The sequence below is a fragment of the Bufo gargarizans genome, chromosome 4 (genome assembly GCF_014858855.1).
Source record: "Bufo gargarizans isolate SCDJY-AF-19 chromosome 4, ASM1485885v1, whole genome shotgun sequence".
Classification (NCBI taxonomy): domain Eukaryota; kingdom Metazoa; phylum Chordata; class Amphibia; order Anura; family Bufonidae; genus Bufo; species Bufo gargarizans.
The window spans coordinates 304,488,427-304,514,148 of NC_058083.1; the positions used below are offsets into that span (position 1 = coordinate 304,488,427).

Here is a 25,722-nt window from a genome sequence, read left to right on the forward strand (position 1 = left end):
AAGACAATTCTCCCAATCCGAAATGAACAAACTCTTCATCACTCCACACAAACTTTCAAGATGTGTCCGAGTGCAAAAGAACGGAGAACAAAGTTTTATCTAGATGGTATAGAACCCCAGACAAGATCTCCTCATACTACCCCAACATCCCAGACAATTGTTGGAGATGCGAAAAGAATAAAGGTTCTTATTTCCATATCTGGTGGGAGTGCCCCCTGCTAAAACCCTGGTGGGGGAAAATCTTCACCTTAAGTAATACCATTTGCAACACCAATTTCCCTATCTCCCCTGAGATAGCACTACTTTCTTTGGGTATACAAGGGGTAGACACTCACAAAAAAACCTCTTCTCCTTCTTGATATCAGCGGCACGGCTACTTATCCCTATGAACTGGCATAGCCCAGTCATCCCCACTATAGACCATTGGATAGCTAAAGTCGACCAATTTTATCGCCTTGAGGAACTCTCACATTGGGAGTTAAAAAACAGAAATACATTCCTCAATATTTGGTCTTCTTGGAAAAAGTATAGGAACTTCACTTAACACTTCGTGTTCGTGTTTTCTATCTAGGTATTCCATCGTTCAACACTCAAGTTCTAGTTCTATGCATATAACATTATATGTAAATGATAATAATAATATGTCTATATACAAATGTAATGTTTGTAACCAAAAATTGTACATTATTATTATTGCTCTATGATGTACCTCTATTGTAATGTACATGTCTATTAATATTTTAAAAACAATAAAAATTGTTTAAAAAAAAACCTACCCCGTAGTTTTTAAAAACTGTCCTGTAAAAAACGAGCCCTCATAAAGCTATATAGATTAAAAAGTTATAGCTCTTGGAACGAGACCATTAAAAAAGGAAGAAAAACGCTTGGTCATAAAGGCCCAAACAGGCTTGGTCACTAAGGGGTTAAGTCTGCTCTCAACAACCCCAAGTATGTTGTGGACTTGCTATAAAGCCCTCGTAGCTATGGTAATGTATGGGAAATCTCTAACTACAATGCTTTGACAGTAGTGCATTCACAGAGGTTTCTACTAGAAATAAGTGATTCAATATTTAACTAATTGGGTTTAAGAGGAATTTTGTGAACATTTGAGTTACATCTGTATTCAAATTTCTGGTGATTTAATTTGGGCAACGTTTGGGGAGAGTGCAAAAAAGAGCAAGAGACAGAAAAACGAATAAAAAAAATAAGAAATGAAAAAATTAGTGACTAGAAAGAAAAAATATGAGTCCTAAGAGACTGAAGAGGGCCATACACAAATTTTCTGCCCAAATGGAGCACTTTTGATTCAGGCAGAATTAATTCAAACTCAAACTAAATTGGTCAACTGATTCAGCCAAATTAAATCCAAACTTTTTGAACAATTTGCTCGTCTTTAGTTTTTAGCCATGTATCTATGGTTGACTACTTCACTAGCTTAACCTCCTACCTATCTTACAGGTAAGTAAACATAAATGGCTATTCTCAATATTGGGAATTTCCTCTTACGTATTCATCAAATGAGGAAAAATACAAAAATAACTAACCTATTTTTTTCACTGGCGACTCTGCAAGTCCTATATTGGAATGAAAGAAGACTCATAAGGTACCTTGCTGCATGCTGGCACATTTTACAGCAGTGTTTGGATATATTTAGCTGTCTGCAGCACATATAATATGCTACACAGGAATCTCACAGATGTTAGCACGACAGTCACTTGTTATCCTAACTGTTACATTTAGCATGCGTTACACAGAACGTTATTAATGAACAACCGCTGCTTCTTAAGAATACCAAATCATTTCACACTGGTTGCAAAACTGCCAAATATCTAGAAGCATTCAAAAAAGTTAGCATGCAATCAATTGGCCTGAACAATGAAACAGTGTGCGGTGTTCAGAAGTTTTTTACGGGCTCAGTCTCCTCAACAAACATTTCCATGCAGTTATTTAGGTTTTTAGATAATGTGCCATGTCACTAGTGCATAAACTATGCTATTTGCTTTCCACTTTTCTGCCTGTTTCTCTATTATTATTATTATCATATGTAATCACATGGATTACATATTTCTGAATCTGCCATTCCTTATTCACACCTAAACAACATAGAACTCCCCGTACCTGATTGATCCCATGGATTCACATTTTAATAGAAAAAGGGTTAAAAAGTGGAGCTAATGGAGAATCAGAATGGTTTAGTTTGCATAAAAAATAGGAAACTGCAAGGTTGATGACTGCAACAGGAAACTATCTAGATTTTTGTGTTACAGATTGTGCAATTGAAAAAGCAATTTCAAATGTTTTCTTTAGAAATCTCCTAAAATTTGCACCCAACATAACACATACCAAGTTTCACATTTTCAACTAGAATTTATTGTGGTATAAAAGTGATGGTATTGGTCTAGACTCAAAGGGGTTGTGCAAGAATATGATAAGGGGGCGTGGCAACCCCCCCCCCCCCCCACACACACACACACACACACACACACCACTTTATCAGAACTGTAAAAGAAAGATGACTTACCTGCTACCTGGCAGTGGGACCCACTCGTTCTCCTCCAGCCTTGCGATGCTCCGCTCCCTTGATGTTAACATCACCACAGCTAATCACTGGCCTAAGAAAAGACTGGATCCCCTTGTATCATGTGACAATTTGTCATGATGTAAAGGGAGCTGGTCAGATCTGCTGCCAATGATTGGCCGTGGCAATGTCAAACCGTATGTTGACTTCGAGGGAGCATTACAGACCTGGAGAAGAAAGAGCAGAGAGCTGGCTCTGGGAAGCAGATAAGTCATCTTTCTTTTATAGCTCTAGCTAAGTAAGGGGGGTTTGCCAAACACCCCCCCCCCCCTCCATCTTTCACAACCCCATGTAAAGGTGTTCTCTAGGACTATAACATTGATGGGCTCTACTCTGAATAGGGGTTTGACTGGTAGGGGTTCAACATTTAGGAACTTTGCAGATCAACAAGGTTCTTGCAGATTAGACCTCCTGGGAAATCAAACATTAATGGCCTATCATAAAGACAGATCATTAATCTACCCGTTTTAATCGGGTTTCCTATGTAATGTGGATGATTTATGGCATATCCGCAGAGCATTGGCTCTTCTATGTACAACTCTACCCATTCAAGTCTATGGGAGTTATGGACAGAGACTATCACTGCCTGCCCGATGAAATGATTATTGTCTGACAACCATTTGGCAGTGGCTCACCCGCCTATTGGAAATATATGTAATAAAAGTTCCAAATGCAAATACTTCGTCAAAGGCATTTTCCTTTTATCAACTATTGATAGTATGTGCAATAAATGTGTGATTAATGGCATTTTTTATGCCTACATATATAGTTAAAATGTTAGCAATAGGAAGACCCCAATACAGTTTTCACAATTTCATATTTCCACTATCTATATCCACAGAGAAAATTATTTTGGTAAAACCATTATACAACCACACAATTAACACAAATTAAAGCAAATAAAATAATTCTTCCTAAAAGAATGCAAACATATGCAATGCTATGCCACTGACTTTTATTGTATAAAATATTAAGCTATTGCTATCATGTTAAATATCTTGTTCATAACTCCCAGCCTGGAATGGAGAAGACCTTTAAACATTGTTTGTTCTGAAAAGAGAAGCCTATTCCTTTCATTTCTGTATAAATGGCCTAAAACCACTAAACATATGCTGAAGCATTTTGGACACAGTACAGCATACTAGATGCCCTTATTGATTTTCAATGACTACTGTAAAAGTTGACTGAACCTAGCCTGAGGTATATGATGTCATCCTCATGGTGATATCATTAAATTGAAGCTCGGGAGTTTTGCCCTATGCCACTGATATCTGCCGTTTATTACCTGGACACCTATTTTATATTTTCTAATATGTACATTATTGTTTAATGCATTGGAATATTTTGAACTTGGCTTTATAGAAATAAAAGGGGACTATTGCTATTAGTATTATGTGTCTAAAAACTGGGGCTACACTTGAAATATAATATTTGCCCTGTAGTACATAATACATGTAGGCCTAGTTTCCCCTATTACCATGAACATTCTACTTAGCTACCATCCATCATTGTTGCCATCAATACCCTATCTGGTAGAAGAATAACCCACCAAAATTATTAAGATCTTTCTAGAGGCGTAATGTGAGGTTCATGAGCCACTATGAAAAATTTAAGAAAAGAGCGGCATACCGCTCACCAGCTCATAATAAAATAGGGAAACACTAATTTGCTTGGACACAAGCATTGATGAAATCCAGAAAACATGAACAGATGATCCAGCTTTCCATAAAAATTTTGACCACTTTATTGAAAATAAATCTAATAAAGCTAAGTGTATGTATGTGTCTGTGTGTGTATGTATGTATGTCCACTAAAGGAATTTGCACCGTCGCATTTACAATCACAAAATTTGGCACACAGGTAGATCTGGTGCCAGGGAAGGTTTTAGACCGGTCTTAGCTCTCTAGCTCGTACCATTCCTGAGATATTCCCCAAAAAATGCTAATATGGCACATGACCTACATTAGCCAAAAGAAGCCTGCAGGCCTTTCTCTTCATTTCCTAACTGCCATACACACGGTCACATGTCCCTTATCAGCCAATAGAAGCTCGCAGATCCTTAGTCTCCGCATACACACAGTTTTACACCAGGTTTCCAACTGAGCCATTTTTCTTCACTGCTGCAGGTCAGCTTTAAAGGGGCAGGGCTCTGTGGATAACACTGTTAAGGGAGTGGAGTGTTGTGGAGGTCATGGTTCAGGGGGCATGTAGGGTGGCCATTTAGGCCACCCTCAAAAGACAAACTTGGTACCGCCAAGCCCCACCCACAGGTACCACCAAGCCACACCCACAATATGGTTAGACCATGCCCCATTCCACTCCGCAGCCGACGGGGGTTGTAAAAATGAAGGTAAAAATCAACTTCTATCAACTGCAGGGGTGGGAGGGATGGTGATTTTCTCCCTGTAACTCACTCTCAGACAGCACAGTGCTGCTGTCTGAGAGTGAGCTGTTCAAAAGGACATCCCTGCGTCCGTCCAGGCTCTGCGCCAGATGGAGGACAGGGAGTCTGAAAGCCGGACTGTCCGGCCTAAAACCGGACCTCTGGCTACTCTAGGGGCAGGCTGCTGTGGAGGTCACAGTTAAGGGGACTGTCCACTATGGAGGTCAGTGTTAAGGGGCAGATTGCTGTAGAGGCCATTGTTAAGGGGACGAGGTGTTGTTAAAATTACTGTTAAGGAGATGGGGTAGTGTGGAGGTCACTAATAAAGGGTCGGCCGCTGTGGAGGTCACTGTTAAGGGGGCTGGATGCTGTGGAGGTCACTGTTAAAGGGGCGGACAATGTGGAGGTCTCTGTTAAGGGGGCAGGGAACGGTGGAGGTCACTGTTAAGGGGGTGGGGTGTTGTAGAAGTCACATTTTAAAGGAATGGAGCTCTGTGGAGGTCATTGTTAAAGGGACAGGGTACAATGGAGGTCTCTGTTAATGGAGCGGGGTACTGTGACAGTCACTGTTAAAGGGGAAGTCGCTGTTGAGGTTTCTGTTAAGGGGATAGGGAATGGTGGAGGTCAGTTAAAGGGACTGCATTCTATGGTCAGTGTTAGGGAGAGGGTACTGTAGAGGTCACTGTTAAGGAGGTGGGCCCCTCTGGAGGTCACTGTCTAGGGGGGTTGGGTGCTGTGGAACTTACTGTTAAGGCTGATGTAAAGGTCAAAGTTAAGGGGGTAGGCTGATGTGGAGGTCCCATTTTAAGGAGACGGGGCACTGGGGGGGGGTCAGTGTTAAGGGGTGGGGGGCTGTGGATGTCACTGTCAAAGTGGATATTGTTGATATCTTTTAACAACACACACAAACATTAAATTAAATAGATTAAATATACCCGTGCAAAGCTGGGTCCTTCAGCTAGTTCAGGGGTAGACAACCTCTGGCGCCCAGCTGTTGTGAAACTACAATTCCCAGAATGCTCCATTCATTTCTATGAGAGTTCTTAGAAGAGCAGAGCAAGTATGCATACTGGGAGTTGTAGTTTCACAACAGCTGGGAGCCGGAGGTTGCCTACCCCTGAGCTAGTTAATCATTAAACCCAAAGCACACACAGAATCTACACGTTTTGGATTGATAGATGTAGATCCTTACTCATGAGGGTTCCCCTATCATTTCAATAAAGTGGTCAAAGTCTATATGGGATGCTGGATCATCTGTTTGTGCTTTCTGGCAGGTACAGCTGCTGGAGTAGTGCTGCCTTGCTTCTCTTTCGCTATCGCTCTACCGCCTCTCTTCTTGCACACTCTCCTGTTCTTAAAGGGCCAGTGCAAACACCTTTGTCCTCCTCAGTCAATAGCTGAGCAGCTTATGGTATTTAAGACATCTTTCGTTGTTGGAAAGTACCTAAGCAGCAGGTTCTAGTTCTCTAGCTTCCTGCAAAGAGATGTTAATTGTCTAGTTTCACAGTCCCATATACTGATTTCTCTAGCCTCTAAAACCCTCTTTTAGTTATGCCTCTAAACTTGGCATCAAATTTCTAATGTCTTTGCTTTTAGTCTGTACGTGACCCTCACCAAGCACTGAACTGCAGTCAACATTAAGTTTATTTTAACTCCCAGGCTGTGGCTTCTGAATTATGCATTTTAATTGATAATTTAAGCAAAACTATCAGAAACTCTATGCAGCTAGATCTTTGGAGAAAAATGTTTATTTAGGATTATTTATAATCGGGAGTTGGATCTCATATGCATCCCAGCAGCTGAATAACCAACACAATCTATCATACAGTCTAAACAATGATAAGCGTACAAACATTCAACAAAAATAGTTTCCTTTTAATTAGAGATATGCTAATATGAGGGAACTGAAGAATCTCCGATATAATGTTGAATACAGCACAGACACTATATTATGATTGCCGCAGTCCACAGAAATCCTCATGAATATGTATACTCTATACCGTTATCAGAACTTCTTTGTACGCTATTGGTTTTAAAAGGGAATTGCGCATTAAACTTTATAAAATCCATGACTAAAATATGCTGTAAACATTTGTGATCAGCATGTATTAGACAATGATGCTCTCAGTAGTGTATACCTTTGTACAGTATATATATATATATATATATATATATATAACCGCAATATGATAAATTCTTTGTGATTATTTGTGCTGAGGTTTGGTGGCTGCATTATCTTTGAGCAGGATATGCACACAGATCAATGTAAGTATCGGATCCATACAATCTCATATGCCAATAACTTACTTAGCGCTTGAAGAACATTATTCAAATATAGCAAAAGGAATCAGAACAAGACATGCTCTGCAATGTTAGCCTTTATTTCAATAAAGGCTTTCGTTTTATATGTAGCAGAACTGGGTTTGTCGTTTAGTACAACTCATGTTATTACAGCAATTTGCCTGTGCTTTTCCTTAGGATGACTTGTAAATCTTCTGCATTAACTTAAGGGCTCATGCACATGAATGTATTTTCTTTTAGCGTCTGTTCTGGGGGGTTTTCGGATCGTATGTGGAACCATTAATTTCAATGGGTCAGCAAAAAAAAAAACCTGAGGTTACTCCATGTGCATTCCTGTTCCATATGTCCGCATTTCCGTTCCGCAACAAAATAGAACATGTCCTATTATTGTCAGCATTACGGACAAAGATAGTACTGTTCTATTAGGGGACAGCTGTTCCGTTCCGCAAAATACGGAATGCACACGGACATCCGTATTTTTTGCAGATCCATATTTAGCGGATCGCAAAATACATATGGTCATGTGCATGAGTCCTTAGGGGGCTGTCCAGGATTTTCTTTAATGCCTCCAACTGAGCAGAACCTGTGAAGACTTCTATACTTTCCTGCTCCTCACCATTCTGTTCCGGCTTCCTGACTTCCAGGCTGTCTTCTCTGCATTTCCAGTCCTAGCCTGTCAACTTCCACTTGCATGGGGTCATGTGCAACCCTGGCCTCAGCAGTGATGTGCCCCCAAGCATTATGTGACCCACCAGTGAACATAGTGGCAGGGAGCAGGTATAGATCTCCTTGCAGGTACCACTAGGTTATGGACAACCCTTTTAAAGGGAAACTGTCAGTTGCACTATGCTGCCCTCATTGAGGGCAACATAGTGTAGTGACAGACCTGCTGATTTCAGTGTCTGTCAGTGCTGTAATGGTAGTCAGTACTTTTATAGTACTCACCTGCTTTGAAGTCTGCACCACATGCCAGCACTGAGAGATAGATAAGTCGGATGCTGCTTGAGGTCCTCCCCCACCTCCTGATGATGATGGACAGATTTCCTTCCTATGTGATGAAGGGTGGTGACCTCGAGCAGCATAGGACTCATCTCCCTCCCAGCGATGACATGTTGTGCGGTCTTCAGCAGGTGAGTACTAGAGATGAGCGAAGTTTAGTAAAATTTGATTTGGCTGCTTCGCCAAATTTTACAAAAAAATCTGCTTTGTGACAAATAAGTTAGTCACAAAGCACATTTCTTTGTAAGTAGTGGGTGCAATACCAGGGAGAGGCGATAGCGCCACTTCCCATCATTGTACCCCTCAGATGCCACGTACATAGCTGATCGCAGCATCTAATATCAATATTGCAGTGTAAAATAAAAAATAAATAATACCTGATCCATTTGCTCAGGACTGGCCGGCCGCTGCCATCTTGCTTGAAGGTCTGGTGTGAAATCTCCCGGAGCCCGAGATGACGTCATCACGTCGGCTGGCGTGGTGACGTCATACATCACAGCGCACAGGATTTCAGGCCGAGATCTTCATGCAAGATGGTGGTGGTTGGCTTACCACGAACAAATACATCAGGTAAGTATTCTTATTTTTTGTTTTCTTTTACACTATTTCAGGTTAAATCGATTCATTACCGGCAAATTTGTGGACTTCGATTCACTCATCACTAGTGAGTACTATAAAAGTAATGACAGACCACTGATATCAGCAGGTCTTTCAATACACTATGCTACTCTCATTGAGGGCAACACAGTGTAACTGACAGGTTCCTTTTAAAGGGATTGTCCCAAAAAATTATTCACAGTATCTGATTAGTGGTAGTCTGATCTCTCGGACCCCCTGATTACAAAAGCTTGGTCCAAGAGCCTCCATAGTGAATGGTGATTGTGCTTTATAGAACCACCAGAGATAACCAAGTGTTCTACCCTGATTTTCTTTGGCAACCCCATAGAATTGAATAAGGAGGAATCCCATGTATCCCACAAAGCATTTGTAATCATGAGAATTAGCCATCTTCTTTTTGCATGGAGAATTATAACTCAGTCCTTAAACCTGCAGTCCTCAGGAAAACCACAGATTGCAAAGTAAGATGAGTTGTGGCAGACTCAGCACTGTTACATCAGCACATATAAAAATTTGACTTTTATGCACAAGAGCAGCACAACCATCATGTAAATGTAGACCATGCTTCACATAATCCTCAAGATAAAATCCAGTATATGCCTTGTATTTTGGTGTCACTGCCATGGAACAGCCGAGGTTAGACAGGTATCACTCGATACTGGATACCCTTACAAATGGGATTTCAAGGCATGCCAGACTCATTCCTGCACAGAAGAATGACAGTACATGCGGAAAGAAACTTCTCACCATGTTTGGAATGAATATGCTTATGCATCAGCAGCTGTCATACAGTATAGTGCAGATACCTTTTTTCTCATCGTCGAACGATATGAAGTCAGACACAGTAGAGAAGATAGCATGCATCCAGTCATAAGTGTCGTCCACAGCTTCATGTATGATTCTCACTGGGTCATTCCTCAGCTTGCTTATTGGTCCTCCTAAACACGTCAAACACAAAATGGATAAGAAAAAAGTTATTTGCTTTTATTCCCAAACTCAAAAATTCACTTTAAAATAAAGTTCAAGGGAAATCCCATTAAAAACTCTCTGAGTCTCCCATTGTAATTATTATTCCTGTCCGTATTGTGGATGAGAATAGTCCTTTCTATCTATGGGAGTGAGGAAAATGTGGACTGCACAGGGAAGGTCTCGATATTCTGCGGATCCTTGGTTTGCAGAACGAGATACAGTCATGTACATGAAGCTTTAGTTATGGCCCCTGAGAAACAAGAGAGGAGGAAGCAATTCTGTGATTGCTCCCAATATTTGCAGCCATGGAGAAGAAAACAGAAATTAACACTTAAATCTGAATTAATTAGTAATTTTTCTTTTCTGGGATATTCGAGACCATAGTGTTGGTACTGGTAGTGGACATTTATGTTTTCATCCTATTGGTTGCATTTACATGTAAAGGATTATACTGTATATGAATATAATGACAGTATATGACACTTTATCTAGAACTAAGCAATAATTGTGACTGTATACTGACAGTTTATAATTTTAAAAACTATTGTAAAACTAATCAATATTGTACTGAAGACCTACTGTAAATATCAATTTGACATCATGATATCATATCATGACATCAAAGAAAGGTAAATTGCAGACTGATGCCTACTATACCGGTACATGTGTAGCATATTATACTCTGTTCCCTTTCATATTTGCTCATTCCGGGGAACTACAGGTAATAGAACACCGAACTCAATTTTATATTAAGGACTATGTGGTTTATAGCAAAGATGATGCCTCAACTGATGTGGATATTTCAGGCCACCTTCACAGGCACGCTATTGAGGGCTATAATGAGGATTAGTGATATATCAGTCATTTATCCAGTGCTCCAGTCCGTTTACCACCATTTCTAACTGCAGTGTTGCATTAAACAGGGCAGAAATAAAATAAAAAAAATAAAATAAAAATTACATTCCAATCGCCACAAATATCCAATGAAAGCAAGACAATACAGATAAGAAAAATGCACATCTTGTTTTTAGAGTACACAGATAGAATGATTTTTTTTTATTTCGTTTTTGTGAATAGACAGGTGAAACTTGAAAAATTTGAATATTGTGCAAAGTTCATTTATTTCAGTAATGCAACTTAAAAGGTGAAACTAATATATGAGATAGACTCATTACATGCAAAGCGACATATTTCAAGCCTTTATTTGTAATAATTTGGATGATTATGGGGTATGGATTAATTAGTTGACTAGAGGGTGATACTTTGAGTCTAGAATATTGAACCTTTTCACAAAATTCTAATTTTAAGCTGCATTAATGCAATTCCTTTTAAGCTGCATTGCTGAAATAAATGGACTTTTGCACGATATTCTAATTTCTCGAGTTTCACCTGTACATGCATATTGCATGGCTCCCAAGTGATACTTTTCATATTGAACAATTAAGGTTACCTAGTTAGCTTAGGCTACCTAGATCCCTCTTATTGGGGCAGCTATTCCTCTGTAGGCACAGCCCTGTAGTGACAAAGGTATTGCAGGGCAAGAACCAAGTCTGGCAGTATATGTATGGTTTGCTGGAAAGGTTACTTGTGTCCATTAGCTTTGCTTCATCTGATCACAGGGGGCTTAATACTGAGCACTTTCTATGAGAAAATAGCTGAGAGCTGTACTTGACTATTTCCCCCAGTGCCAGAAATTACCACTGCTCCAATTTAACAGGAGAAGACAGGACTCCCATTTTCATGATCAGCGTGGGTCCCTGTGGTGGATAGGGGATAAGTGCTCATTAAGGAACAACCACTTTAAATCAAACAAAATCATTGTTACAAAGAATGTCTCTCTCTCTGGAGGACACAACACATACATGCATTACCAGCAGGTTTGTCAACTGTCCCGAAATTTCTGGACAGTCCGTAAAAATAGGCAACTTTATTCCAGTGTCCGTAAAAAAAAATGGATGTGTCTGTGATTTTTTTTTTTTGAGGGTGGTGGTTCTTAAGTAGATTATTTTGGTGGTAATAATCATTTTCTAGCTCACGGTAAATGCTGGTAAAGAGGTATTATCAGTTTATTGAGCTTTTTAGTATCACTTATAATCTTTACCATTCATTATGGTTTTCTAATTAGTCCATAAAAAAAGTTTGCTGTTCGGGATTTTGGGATAAATTGTCAAGAAAAAAGAAATATTCCGGCTAGCAACCCTGATTACCAGGACAGCTTATCGATTTCAATGACCACCATATAATCCTTCATTTTCTTTGTGGGGAAGCTGCAGGAAAAGCGAACATTTGCTGCCAAGTTTTAACATTTAAAAGTCTACATTCGGGTCTATGTGCCAATAAAGGTCTACAAGCTGCATAACTACTGTGGTCTCTAACAAACCTGTACTGTTTGAGTAGGGTGTGTGTATCTTCAGAATGCCAGTCACTGAAGATATCATTCTTAAAAATATACATTTTTGAGTTTTTCTATTTGTTGGAGTGTCCTTTTGTTAAAGGGGTTATTCGTGATTAATGGAAAGAATAAAAAATCTGACATCATATAGTACATGATGGTCTCTCTAAGGAAGCTAGAACCAACCCTATACCTCACATGGATCCAGAGATCTACTCATTCATTGCTCCAATTGCTTTACTATTTATATTTCAAGCTGCAAGCTCAGGGGGCATTTTCTTACTCGAGGTGTGTGTCCTGTAACTGTCACAGCTTACAACTGTATATATGACTGGTGGCAGTTAAAGGATGCAGCTGAGCATGTGTGTCCATCTGAGCAAGGTGATAGGTGAGGGAAAGAACAGCAGATGTAGTTATACAGATATGTTTTATTAAATAACTCAATTACCTGCAGTTACAAAAGCATTCAGATCCAGGGACTGGTTTGAAAAATGTCGATTTTTTTTGTGGCAGGTTTTCATACAAAATCTATTCAATTATATGATTACACTAGAAAGTCTGATTTATATGACTTTTGTTCTAGATAGTCCATCAAATGAATAGATTAATGCAAAACTTTAGATTGAATTTATACATAAATGCTGTTTGCCGTAATAATTTATTTTTTTTTCTTTATGGAAAAACTGCATCAGAAAAACTCACCTTGATGTGTGAATATACTGCAATGTTTTATATGAAACTGCTTTATTAATCATGTAGTATTTGTATGATATTAGCATTTGCCGTAGTCATTGAAGCCCTATAATCTATTCAATTTACCATTTGTGCCAGAGCCTAATCAGTCTAGATCTAGTAATTCATTAATCCAACTATACAACAAGTTTCCTGAATCTGTCAACTGCAAAATGACTCTACTAAGTTCCTTTTCATTTTCATATGGAGGCCCTTTTTCATTTTATAATGAGTTTCATGCTTGACCATAAAATGATCCACAGGTAACATTAACAAAACAGTGAAGTTTTTATATGGCAGCATGCTCTTATGAATAATACTTGATGTTGATTTCCCGAACACTATATTATCTTCCACTGCTATGATGATTCATCTCCAAACACAAGTGCCTTTTTGAGCTAAAACCATGCTCGAACAACATGCAAAAAGATTTAGAATGGTCCTTGCCTAGGAGGCTTTCAGCTTGCTTCAAAGCATTGCCAGCAGCAGGCTGGTGAGATTCTATTAGGACAAAGGCATGTAAGGAATGAGTGAAAGAACAGCTACATGTATACAGTATGATATGTACAGCACACCGCATGAAAAGTGTTAGCTAATGGCACACACCCCTGGACACAAAATACTTTAGCTCTCATAACTGAAGTTAAGTGGCTATTCTTTTATGCAGTTGCAGCTTTTGGTGAAACACTTGTTTAGTATATGTTAGTAGTGATGAGCAGCAGGGGCAATATTCAAATTTGCGATATTTCACAAATATTTGGTAGAATATTCATCATATATTAGCAAATTTGCAATTTCGATATTATTTTTCGATCTCGAATAAACGGCAATGAAATATTTGCGCATTGCGTGCGAAATACATGCATGGGTCACTATAGCTACATTATTCAAGCTGCTAGAAGTTTCCTGAGACTGGAGAAAATAGTTGGCACGGCAGAACATTACAGCTTTTTTATGCAGATAGAGTGCTCCAATTTTTTCTCGATTGCGAAATCGCCACTAATGATGCAAATATTTTGGCACAATACGATTCACATTTTAACAGGTCTGACTACTTATTAGTGATTGGTGCACTAAGTATTGTTGTGAACTTGTGACATCACAGCACTATTTATGCATGTACGGACAGCAGAACTATATCACTATCTAACCTACACTGATTATCTCCCACTAACTATCTGTATTACATATATATAAGCTAACTAACTAACTAATTATCTAATGTAATGACTCAGGAAAGCAGAGAGCACAGCAATAACACTGCTGTCTCTCTCAGATCTGCAAAATACTGCACACAAGGGCTGCTGGGGAGGTTCTTATATAGTAAGGGGTAGGCAACTTTCCTATTGATTGCTAGGGATGTTGCTAAGCTCAGAGAAAGACATTGCAGCCTTTTAATTGGCCCACAAGCAAGAAAGGAGGTTACTGATGAAAAAAACAAAAACTCTAGAATATTCGAAATTACGAATATATATCACTATATTCTAACTATTCGCTAATTCTCGAAGTGCCAATATCTGCGATTAATATTCGCTATTCGAATATTCATGCCCAATACTATATGTTAGTATTACAGCAACAAAAGGCACTGCGGCTAAGAAAGGTAAGCTGTATGTTGATGGACTCGCTAATGTCGTGTTCTGACAGCAGAATAATGGGAAACTTTCAGTAACTAATGATTTCATTTATCAACGCTGACCCAATTAGCGGGTGAAGGACCAATAGATAAAGCAAACTACCTTCAGGTCCTGAGAAAATGTCTGCAGTGCTAAATATAATGATAGACTGTAATCTAAAGTAACATAAAAGACAAGAGATCTACTCACTAGAAATACAGTAGTGATTATAGCAGACAGAAATGGTTCATTTAAAAAAAACTGTTTCAGTCTAAACTGCTATTACCTTTAGGTATAGAGTCATTTTAGGCGAATGGACACTGATATGTTAGTGACTTGCATAAATGACAAATTTAATGATGCTCCATAGAGACACCACAAGCTAATGAATTCACACATAACAATGAACAATTTGAATTTGTAAAAATAGCAATTAAGATAATTTACGGTATTTCCTTGCTCGCCTAGGTACTAACTAAACAGTGACTTTTTCTCACTTGTGTTCCCAGCATAACACAGTAGATTAGGCTTTATACAGCCAACAGATCATGCAGCTTCCAGGTATGTGACCCTAAATGAGCAATTCAGCTCTGTATTTATCCCAATAGTATTGAGCCCAGCTGCTACACCTGTGAATACTTCAAGCTAGGAAAAAATTTTGAACTGGAGCAGGGAGGGAATGGCAGGTCTCTCTACCAATCTACCCACCATTCCATAAAAATACAGGCTATTAAAACAATTTAACATCTAGAGTCTTCAAGGAGTTTTCATTTTTGTGGTGTCTTTATTTTTTCTCCCTGTCCTCCTGGAGCCATGACTTTCTTTATTTTCTTGACTTATCTGTTACAGGATAAAATTGTACTTTCTAATGACACCACTTAATATTACATAGTTACATAGTTAATATTGTTGAAAAAAGACAAATGTCCATCAAGTTTAATCAAGGGATAGGTGGGGACATGAATCCCAGAAGGAAGTGAGACTCTTTCTACACGTTTTCATAAGCATTTATGTTTTTTAAGAATTCGTCTGAACCCTTTTAGAAACTGTCCACTGTTCCTGCTGTAACCACGTCCCGAGGAAGTCTATTCCACAGATACACAGTTCTTATAGTAAAGAAGCCTTGATGCTTCTGGAAACTGAACTTTTTCTTCTTCAGTCGGAGGCATTGCCCCCTTGTCTTTTGAGCACATTTTACATGGAACAGCTTTTCACCGTATTTTTTGTATGGCCCATTCATATACTTGTTTAGGTTAATCATGTCCCCTCTTAGACATCTCTTCTCAAGACTAAATAAATTCAATTATTTTAATCTTTCTTTATAACTAAGACCCTCCATGCCCCTTATCATTCTAGTCGCTCTCCTCTGTACTTCTTCCAGCTGCAGTGCATCCTTTCTATGTACTGGTTCCCAGAACGGGACTGCGTATTCCTGATGAGGCCGCATCAGTGCTTTGTAAAGTGGTAGTATTACATCCTTGCCCCATGAGTCCATGCCTCGTTTAATGCATGACAATATCCTGGTGACCTTAGAAGCAGCTGATTGACATTGTATACTATAATTTAATCTACCATCCACAAGGACACCCAAATCCTTCTCTATAAGTGACTCTCCCTGTGCTACATAACCTAGGCCATATTAAGCACAGAGGTTATTACTACCAAGATGCATAACTTTACATTTGTCCACATTGAACCTCATTTGCCAAGTTAATGCCCAATCACTCAGAGTGTTCAAGTCAGCTTGTAGTTTATGGACATCTTCCATAGACCATACAGTTCTACACAGTTTAGTGTCATCTGCAAAAATAGATATGATGCTATCAATCCCGTCCTCAATATCATTAATAAATAAATTAAATAATAAAGGGCCCAGCACTGAATCTTGGGGTACACCACTTATTACCTGGGACCATTCTGAATAGGAATCATTGACCACAACTCTTTGGACATGGTCCTTCAGCCAGTTTTCAATACAATTACAAACTATACTTTCCAAGACTATAGACCTTACTTTAGTTATTAACAGTCTATGAGGGACAGTATCAAAAGCCTTTGCAAAATCCAGAAACACTACATCCACAGTCGCCCCTGTGCCCAGGCTACTACTCACCTCCTCATCAAAACAAATCAGGTTATTCTGACAACTTCTGTCCTTGGTAAACCCATGCTGGTTATCACTTATAATATTATTTATAGTCACGTACTCCTGTATATAGTCCCTTAAGATTCCGTCAAACAATTTTCCCACAACAGAAGTTAAACTAACTGGTATATAATTACCTGTGATGCTTATGATGTAGTGGGAAGTAGGAAAAAAAATCCAAATGGTATGGAATTGGGAAAAAAAATGCAATTTTGAGCACATTTATGTAGCTTTTTCTTTTTTACTTATTTAGCCTCCACCTCCAAGGAGGCTAGAATATATTATTTTCAGATTGCTTTTAGCTTACACTGTAGTTCAATAGAACTACAATCTAAGCTCCATTTGTGGTTATCCTATGGAGCACTGCTACCTGCAGGCCTCCATAGGAAGTACATCTCCAATACACTCGGTCTCTTAAGAGAGACCCAGAACATCAGAGTAAAGGAACAGCTCCCCCGGTCGCCACATAGGAAGGCTGCGCTTGACTGGGAAGCATGAACTTCTGTTTTGTCCTCATTTAGATGGAGTGGTCAAATTTGACGTCTAAAGGGTTAAATTCCTGCAGTTCGGACTATCGCCAGTCAAGGACATTAGCCCCGGGCCTCTGCTGTTTCAAACAGCAGAGACCCGGTGACTATGGTGCCAACTGCACATACAAGTGAGCACTATAATATAAAGCCCTCCTTCCGCCATACATGTACGTTAAAGGAAAGTGTCTCAGCAAACTACACTTTTCTGAAGCAATCCAGCTTTCCTAGATTCGTTTGTCTCACCCATTTGAGCATTGTGAGTGAGATATACACCCCATCCATCCAGTACCTTTCCAGACACAGTGTTATAATACATTATATATCACTATATATTAACTTAGATCAGTGGACGTACTGACAGAAGTATGCCAATGTATTCCTAACATCTATTGCTCATGTATAGTCACACAGGGTACGATTTCTATTGTGTTTTTTGCCCTAAATCCAGAGCAAAATGTGCAACAAAATGTGCTTTCCCTATGCATTGCAAAGTTTGAAATCCTTGGTAGAAATCTGAAGTATAAATTGACATGCTGTTGACTTCCATTCTTCACCGCAGGTCAATTTAAGCTTTTTTTTTTTTTTCTACAGTTGCATAAATCTCATCCACATTGCTAGTACTGTAACAATTTGCGAGTTTTGTACACATGCAGTTCTGAAACTGAAAATCTGCAGTGTATCAAAACTGCTCAGATCACAATTCTAGTTCTTTAATGTTTCTGATGTTTTAGGCCTTAATGATATGGCCAAACGGTATGGTTTCCTGATACAGTTTTGGAAGCCAAAATCAGGAATGGCTTATAAAAGGAGGGAACATATTAAAAACAGATACAACTTCTCTTTTTGGAATCTTTCCTGGTTTTGGCTTCCAAAACTGCATCAGGAAACTTGGCTGTGTGGCCATACTCTCATAAACATTTGACAAAATGAATAAGCTGAATAGTCTTCTATGCCAGTACTAACTACACAAAAAATAAAGGAATGTGAAGTTAGTCATTAGGCATTACCAGTAATGATGTTGCAGCATCTAATGTGTACATGGATGATGAACAATGCTCGTTCTCGATCATTGCCCGATGTAAACATGCCAGAGATCATCCAGCAAACAATCAAATGATTATTTGTAGGGTGATTGCATCTTTTATGATGTAGAATTAAATATCATTGTTTGTCAGCAGCACATCTTCCTTTGTAAATAGTTAAGTACTGCCGGCAAGTTAAAGCTTTAGGACAAATAAATGTACTACTGATCCTTTGTTCCCATACGAAAAGTAATTGGTGAAGGAAAATGCAGGTAAAGAGTGCCAACGGCCATGATGTTATCATCAGTGGGTGCTCTTTACCAGGCAGAATAATGGGCCCATGCATAAGAACCTTAAAGTTCCTGTACACACAGTATAAAGTCCAACATACATAGTATAAAGTCTAAATACACAGTAGTGTAATGTTGAGACTAGAGATGAGCAAACCTCTCAAGATTTGTTTCAGGTTTGCCAAATTTTGCAAATAATTCATTTGAGGCACAAATTGATGAGAGAGAGAGACCATTATATAAAAAAAATTATGAAACCTTTTTGAGAAATTCGGAATAAATCTCAAACTGGTCGAATCAATTTGCTCATCCTTAGTTGAGACAGCAGTATATGGGGAGCTTCCAATACTATTCTGACACATCAGGGCAGAGAAGTATGGGGTGGACTGAATTTTTTGCCCAATCATTTTTTAATTCAAAGAGATAAGCTACTGTAGCACCAGCAGATTTTTCCTCTTTCCTATTGACAACACATATGTGCTGAGATGAACCAAGTGCATGTGTATGAGGGAGTCAGAAAATGGCCAAAGGATTATTTGGCAGATAGTTGTAATCTTAAAATTCTGTTGATATTAGCATCATTGTTTCTGCCCACAATACCTACTCATGATACCTACTGTATGTTTGATCAGTTTTTAAATGAATCACCAATCCTTTACTTATCCTATATATTTATAACAAAAACATTCCATTTATGCTGTCAAGTGTCAGAAACCCTGACAAAGCACTATAGTGCAAGTGTAAATAAAGTTTTGAATGTAGCTTTACATGGGACTGCAGGTAACATTTCCATCTTATTTTTAAAGCAAGGCATTATTACAATACTGACATGATGGTGTCCCAGAGATACTGTCCCTATAATCAAATACATGAACAAGTAGGAAAATATTCATATCTGACTAATATGAAATGTAATCGTAAGTGTCCCTGGAAAAAATAAATAAACACGGCCCCATGTTGTGGGCAGATCCAAATAACAGATGGCCGGGCAGCACAAGAAGACACGTCCAACACAAGTAGATGGGGCCAACATAAGTAGGCAAGGTTAGCAATACCATGGGGGCAGCACAAAGTACTGCCCTCAACAGAACCCAATACCATAGTGCAGCACGACATATGCCTCTAAAACAGTCCCTCTGTGGTGGCCATCTATAGCTGCCATGTTCTATCCTTCAATTGTCTCTAAGATATGGAGCAGGGGGGCCTAGGAATTGAAATGTGGGTCACAGCACCAAGCTAGATCTACCTTCAGCATACTGCCTGGACTTCCACTAGTAATGATATCTATAGTGTTCTCAGTGGTATGTTCCACAAGTGGTCAAGGAAAGAAGAAAAAAATACAATTCTTGTTCCAAGTCACCATCCCCAGTGTACCCCTATCAAGCCTCCAGCCTGTGATGTCTGTGTTCGTGTATCATTTGTACACTGCTTCATATAGAGGTCTGTGGCCTATGAGGATGAACATCAGGGCAGGGAACCATAGACTCTCATGCCCCCTGCAGTATTAAACTGTATCAGCATTCTGGGGACAGCCATACAAATTAATTCAGGAGGGTATCTGTGGCTGCCGGCCAAGAACCTGATGTTCCCAACGTTAATTACTGCTGAGAGTATCAGATCATTACTTACCTGGTCAGTGGCAGAAAGGAGGGCTTGGTGGTCCGCTAGGCATCCTCCCATCAAGTAATTTTCCTGTAGGGTCTATGGCCAGTCTAGCCCTGTATTGTGTCTGTTTGAGAAAGGTTATCTCACAGGAAGTGCTACTCACATGTTCTAGTTGTCAACAGCAACTAGAGCTCAGCTTTCATTTCTAGGAAAATGAAAGCTGTCCTGTTATTGGTCACTATTGGCATCAGTGAAACATTTTCTCGGAGACACTGTTGATACATGAGGCACTTTGTGTATAGATGAACAGCTGTTTGCTGGTGATTATCTATGCTCTCCGTAAACCAAAGGTAAGACAGCTGCTTACAACAGATGTTACTTGTACAAGCTGTGCTGTTCTGTACACTCTTTGGGAATCAGTAGAGCTTTACTTAAAGTAATATTTAAAAGATTCAGTACTAGACCACATGTATCAAAATTATCTAAGGGACGAATAGAAGATAAAAGAAGATAAAACCTATTATCTGAAATGCCACTGTGAGTTACTGAGTTTTGCTGTATAAGCATTAGCATTGCCTTACAGGGATTTTTTGGGGAACTATTATTGGAGTGGTTCACCAGAGCACCAGAGGAGCATTCAATGGGCCCAGGCTTTCATATTATAGTGGACCCCAAAGGTCCAGAATAAACATGCCCATTTGTCTTGGAGCCATTCAGCAGCCACTAGGGTCTATTTCTTTGATTCAGAACATTTTGGACTTTACTCATCATGTATAGGTTGGGCCTCAAGAATCATTTCCTTTTGTGGACTCATGGAACCTCTGCCTGTGGGCAGATTGGGGTAACAGAAGGAGTCAGATTCCAGTATCTACCTTTTTTTCAGAGTTAAATGTAAATATATATATATATATATATATATATAACATGTCAATAAGGGGGTAAAAATGAAGGTTCATTTGAGTTTCAAGCAATTATCTGTATTACAGCTTTGTACATACTGCCTACAGTATACTATTTGAGCATTCAAAATTTTTACTGTTTGACATCTTACGGAGGTCCTTTCTCTCAGATTCATATGAAATCCAACAGGAATAAAATCATAAGAATGAATGATCATGCTATAATAAACCTTACAGGAAATGCTAAGACACAACATTTTTATGAAGCTAGAAAGTGGAAACTGCCTTAAAATAAATATATGTTAGATGATTACAACTGCAAATCATAGCTCCAAACCACAAATGGTCACCTCAAAATATTCTATTTCTGCACTGGCGGATTAAAAGTTGGCAACATGGGTCTTATAGATAACTGCAAAAGACTGATCCTACGATTAACCATTTACATAACAACTTACTAATTTTGGAGACAACAAAGTGATTTCCTTTGCTTTGGTGTATTTGTGCTATCAGTTAATGCACACACAACACACCATTAGTATCTGAAGTCAGTTTGTTTATACAATGTGTATACACCACATAGATTGTCTCAGACATGACTGTAAAAGCATAAGTGGTTAATAAAACAGAAACACTGCAGGCAGAATGTCTTTACCAGGTGGTAAACAGGGGTCATCACAGTACTGGGAATAGGTGTCTATTGATGATGATGGCAGAAGCATCCATGGAGATGATGATAGTGGAAAAATAAAGGAAACATGTTAGCACTTTGCCTTGAGAATTGTATTTATGAAGATTATAGGTAAGCAATGACTTGTGTGCCTAGTGAAATAGTAATCACCATCATCAGATACCAACTTCAGTGTATGGGAGATGTTGTTTTCAGCAACCATTATCTAAAATTCATCTACATAATATACCAAAACTCCAGCATTAAGAGGTTGTCCCACCTTTCGGGGGGAAAAAAAGCAAAAAAAGAAACACAAACATTGGCATAAGAAGTCATAAAGGGTACGACCACATGTTCAGTGTTCCTGAGGCAACCTTGGAAGACATCTTCAGGGATGTATCATAAAAGGAGAGAAATTATAAAGGACTTCTGATTATTTAATTCACTCCTGATTTTGGTTTCCAAAGCTTCATCAAGAACCTGACTTTTTGGACGTGCCTAATTAGTTTTTACATTCCACAGTGATCCTGTGCCTACAGTTTAATTGTCCCCCACTAATCTTTGTTTACAAGGGGGAAACAATGACCTACCCCATAACCATGGCAGCCAATCACTAGGTGCTGGAACATAGTAAACAAATTCTGGTGGGGGAGCACAGAACCATCATCACTAACAATTTCAGGGGGGTTTAAGAGGTAAGTGTGTAACTATTAGTAATTTTTAGTTATATGCACCCCTTTTAGTCAACAGTCATGTGACAGTATATTATGAAAACAGTTCTAATGCTTATTATAATTTTTCCACAGCTCATTTGTATAAGATAGTAAAGTATATACAGTGCTTTCTTTAGTCTCTTTCAATTTTTTTCCACATTTTATGTTGTAATGATGCTGAAATAAAAAATACAAATTAAGTTGTCCCCATCTGCACTCAATCCCCCTTAATAAAAAAAATGATATGAAAACAGAATTTTAGAAACGTTTGCAATTTTATTGAAAAGTAATAAACTAAAATGTTGCATGGACATAAGTATTCAGACCCTTTTCTATGACACCTGAAATTTAGCTCTGGGGACCTCTCATTTCTATTTCTCATCATTGAGATGTTTCAACACCTTGACTTGAGTCCATTTATGGAAAATTCAGCTGATTAAACATGAGTTGGAAAGACACACCTCTGTTTCTATAAGGTCCCACAGCTGACAATGCATTTTAGCAGAGGCGTAGCTAAAGGCTCATGGGCCCTGGTGCAAGAGTTCAGCTTGGGCCCCCCAACGCTCATTGCTTTGTGGCCAGGGGCTGGGAAGCACATTGTCTTCCTGCTGCCTGAGGCAAAAATGTAAACTGCACCCCCCCCCCAACATGCCAAATTCTTGACCTAACACCTTCCCTCCAGCCAGAGGTGTAACTTGACCAGCATGCACCTTCTATAACAGTTGTCTTCTCATGTGGTACAAGGGTCTTTGGGGCCCCTCAGGCTCCTGGGCCCGGTAGCGACTGCTACCTCTGCACCCCCTATAGCTACGCCCCTGCATTTTAGAGAAAAAACCAAGCCATGAGGAGTAAAGAACTGCCTGGAGAGCCCAGAGACATGATTATGTTTAGGCACAGATCTGGAGAAGGGTACTAAACATTTCTGTTGCACTGAAAGTTCCAAAGAGAACAATGACATCCGTAATTCTTAAATAAATAAAAAAGTTTGAAACAAGCAGGACTCTTTCAAGAGCTGTCCGTCGCAGGGCAGCCACCACTGTTGCACTCCACAAATCTTGTCTTTATGACAGAGTGGCCAGAAAGAAGCCTCTCCTCAGTAAAAAAAAAAAAAAAAACACATGAAAGTTTACAAAAAAAGACAGGAGTGGCTTCAGGGCAACAGTCAGAGCCTTGACTTGAACCCAATTGAACATCTGTCCAACACCAGCACCATCCAATCTGACAAAGCTTGAGAGGATCTGCAGAGAAGAATGGCTGAAAATCCATATGTGCAAACCTTGTGGTATCATACTCAAGAAGACTCTAGGTGGTAATAGCTCCCAAAAGTGCTTCAACTAAGTCCTGAGTGAAGGGTCTGAATACTTGTAGTATGTCAATGAAATATTTTAGGTTTTCTTTTTCAATAAATTAGCAAAGATGTCTAGCATTTTGTTTTCACTTTCTTATCATAAGAAAATGTAGAAAAACTAGGCTTGTTTTATTGTAGCACAAAACAAAACTACAACATAACAGAATGTGAAAAATGTGAAAGGGTCTGATGGCTTTTCTATTTTTCATTATAACTTACATGTCAAATTATAAAAAATAAAAAAAGTTATTTCTTATTGATAATAAAGAAAAAAGAAAAATAATAAAAATATCCTTGAATTAAAATGTATTTCGTGATCAGTTGGATCCAAGTAGATCCTTCAGTACAATAACCTAGACTTGAGAGTTTTTAATCCTTCAGCAAATTTTTAAGGTATAGTTAGGATCTATATACTGTGATAACATGTGATAACATGCCAAAAAGATCAGGACAATTCTGGACCATTTTGTCCTGTAACAGAATTTTAGTCCCTTTATATCCTTTATATACTGGTTCTCTTCTTACAGTAGGTGGCCCCTCTAGAAAGTCATTTTCCACTGAAATGTGGGAAAGTTATCTCAAATAGATTTCTCTGTATTTTAATGTCAGATTAGAAAAATAAGATCCTTATTATTACTGTAGATTTTATTGAATAATAACCACAATCCTGGTAATTTTAATAGTTCAGCCCTTTTATCATATCATCTAAAGTGTTATAAGTTCCAAGTGGAAGTTGAAAGAAGTACTCCAAACATAGAAGCAAATGAATAGGGCGGCATTCACCACTGGGCGTTTCACTGAAAAAACGACTTTATTGTTGCAGATACATTTCAAAATAGCAGACCGGGGCAGCACGTAGCTTTTCCACCCAGCACAGCAGTGACGGTCGTTTAGCTCTAGAACGCTCTTCCTCAGGCCACTGACGTGTCGCCCCAGTCTGCTATTTTGAAATGTATCTGCAACAATAAAGAAGTTTTTACATTAAAACGCACAGTGGTGAGTGCAGCCCTATTCATTTTCTTCTATGTTTGGGATATTATCTAGTGTTGGAGAGTTTGTGCACAGTGATACTGGCCGTGAAGACGGCAAGGTGCGACAGACATTATTCGGTGTGGTGTTGTGTGAACTAAAAAGCCAGTTAAGTGGTGCCGCCATCTTTTTCTCAACATTGATGTTGAAAGTACTGTTTACTTTTTGATCTATTACTTTTTGTGCTACTCAGTTGCTTTCCTGGGTTTTATTTGTTCCTGGAATATCTCTTAAAGGGGTTGTGCACCTTTTGGGGGAAGGGTTGGACCTTTGACATGACACAAGGGAAGCAGGTCACTGCTATGGTAAAGTATGCTTTTCTTTGCAGCTTTGTCAAAGGGAGTGGGTGTCAAACCCCCCCAACATTTTTGCACAACCCCTTATAGGATATCCCTTCTACATGTATGATGCATGGTGGATATTTAAAGATGGTGCCCTCTCAGGAGCTTAGAGTGCACTGTAGCCACTGTTTACCTGCTATTTTACACAGCAGACACCAGGAGGCACATTGTCAGTGATTGGCAATAACACCAATCATGGACTGTCAACCCCTCAGTTGCTATTGTCAATGGTCAACATGGCATCTGAATGATGAATGCCAGGGAGCACTGCACTCCAGGTATCTGAATGGCTCCCCCATGCTGAAATCATATAAAAAATAAAAATAAATAATAAAAAATAAACATCATTGGCATCACTATACCTCCAAATATCCAATCAATTAATACATACGCTTATTTAACCCATACAGTTAATGGTGTAATGGAAAAAAATCAAAATGGCCGAGTGCCATTTTTCCATTTTTGGTATTGCTATAGTTGTAACTGGTACCATACCATAACTGGAGAATGAAGGTACAGTAACAGGTCAGTTTGGGGATAA

The 25,722-nt window shown here is 38.9% G+C and overlaps 1 protein-coding gene across 1 annotated transcript in view; it reads right to left on the reverse strand.

Annotated features, from left to right (window-relative positions):
* TRDN (triadin) overlaps window positions 1-25,722 on the reverse strand; it is a 252,640-nt gene that overhangs the window by 154,476 nt on the left and 72,442 nt on the right. Inside the window, exons 3-6 of the mRNA XM_044291164.1 lie at window positions 21,736-21,777; window positions 13,420-13,473; window positions 9,686-9,817; window positions 1,545-1,574 (exon numbers count right to left, since the gene is read on the reverse strand). Coding sequence (XP_044147099.1) covers window positions 1,545-1,574; window positions 9,686-9,817; window positions 13,420-13,473; window positions 21,736-21,777 — 258 coding nt within the window. The remainder of the gene's footprint in view (window positions 1-1,544; window positions 1,575-9,685; window positions 9,818-13,419; window positions 13,474-21,735; window positions 21,778-25,722) is intronic.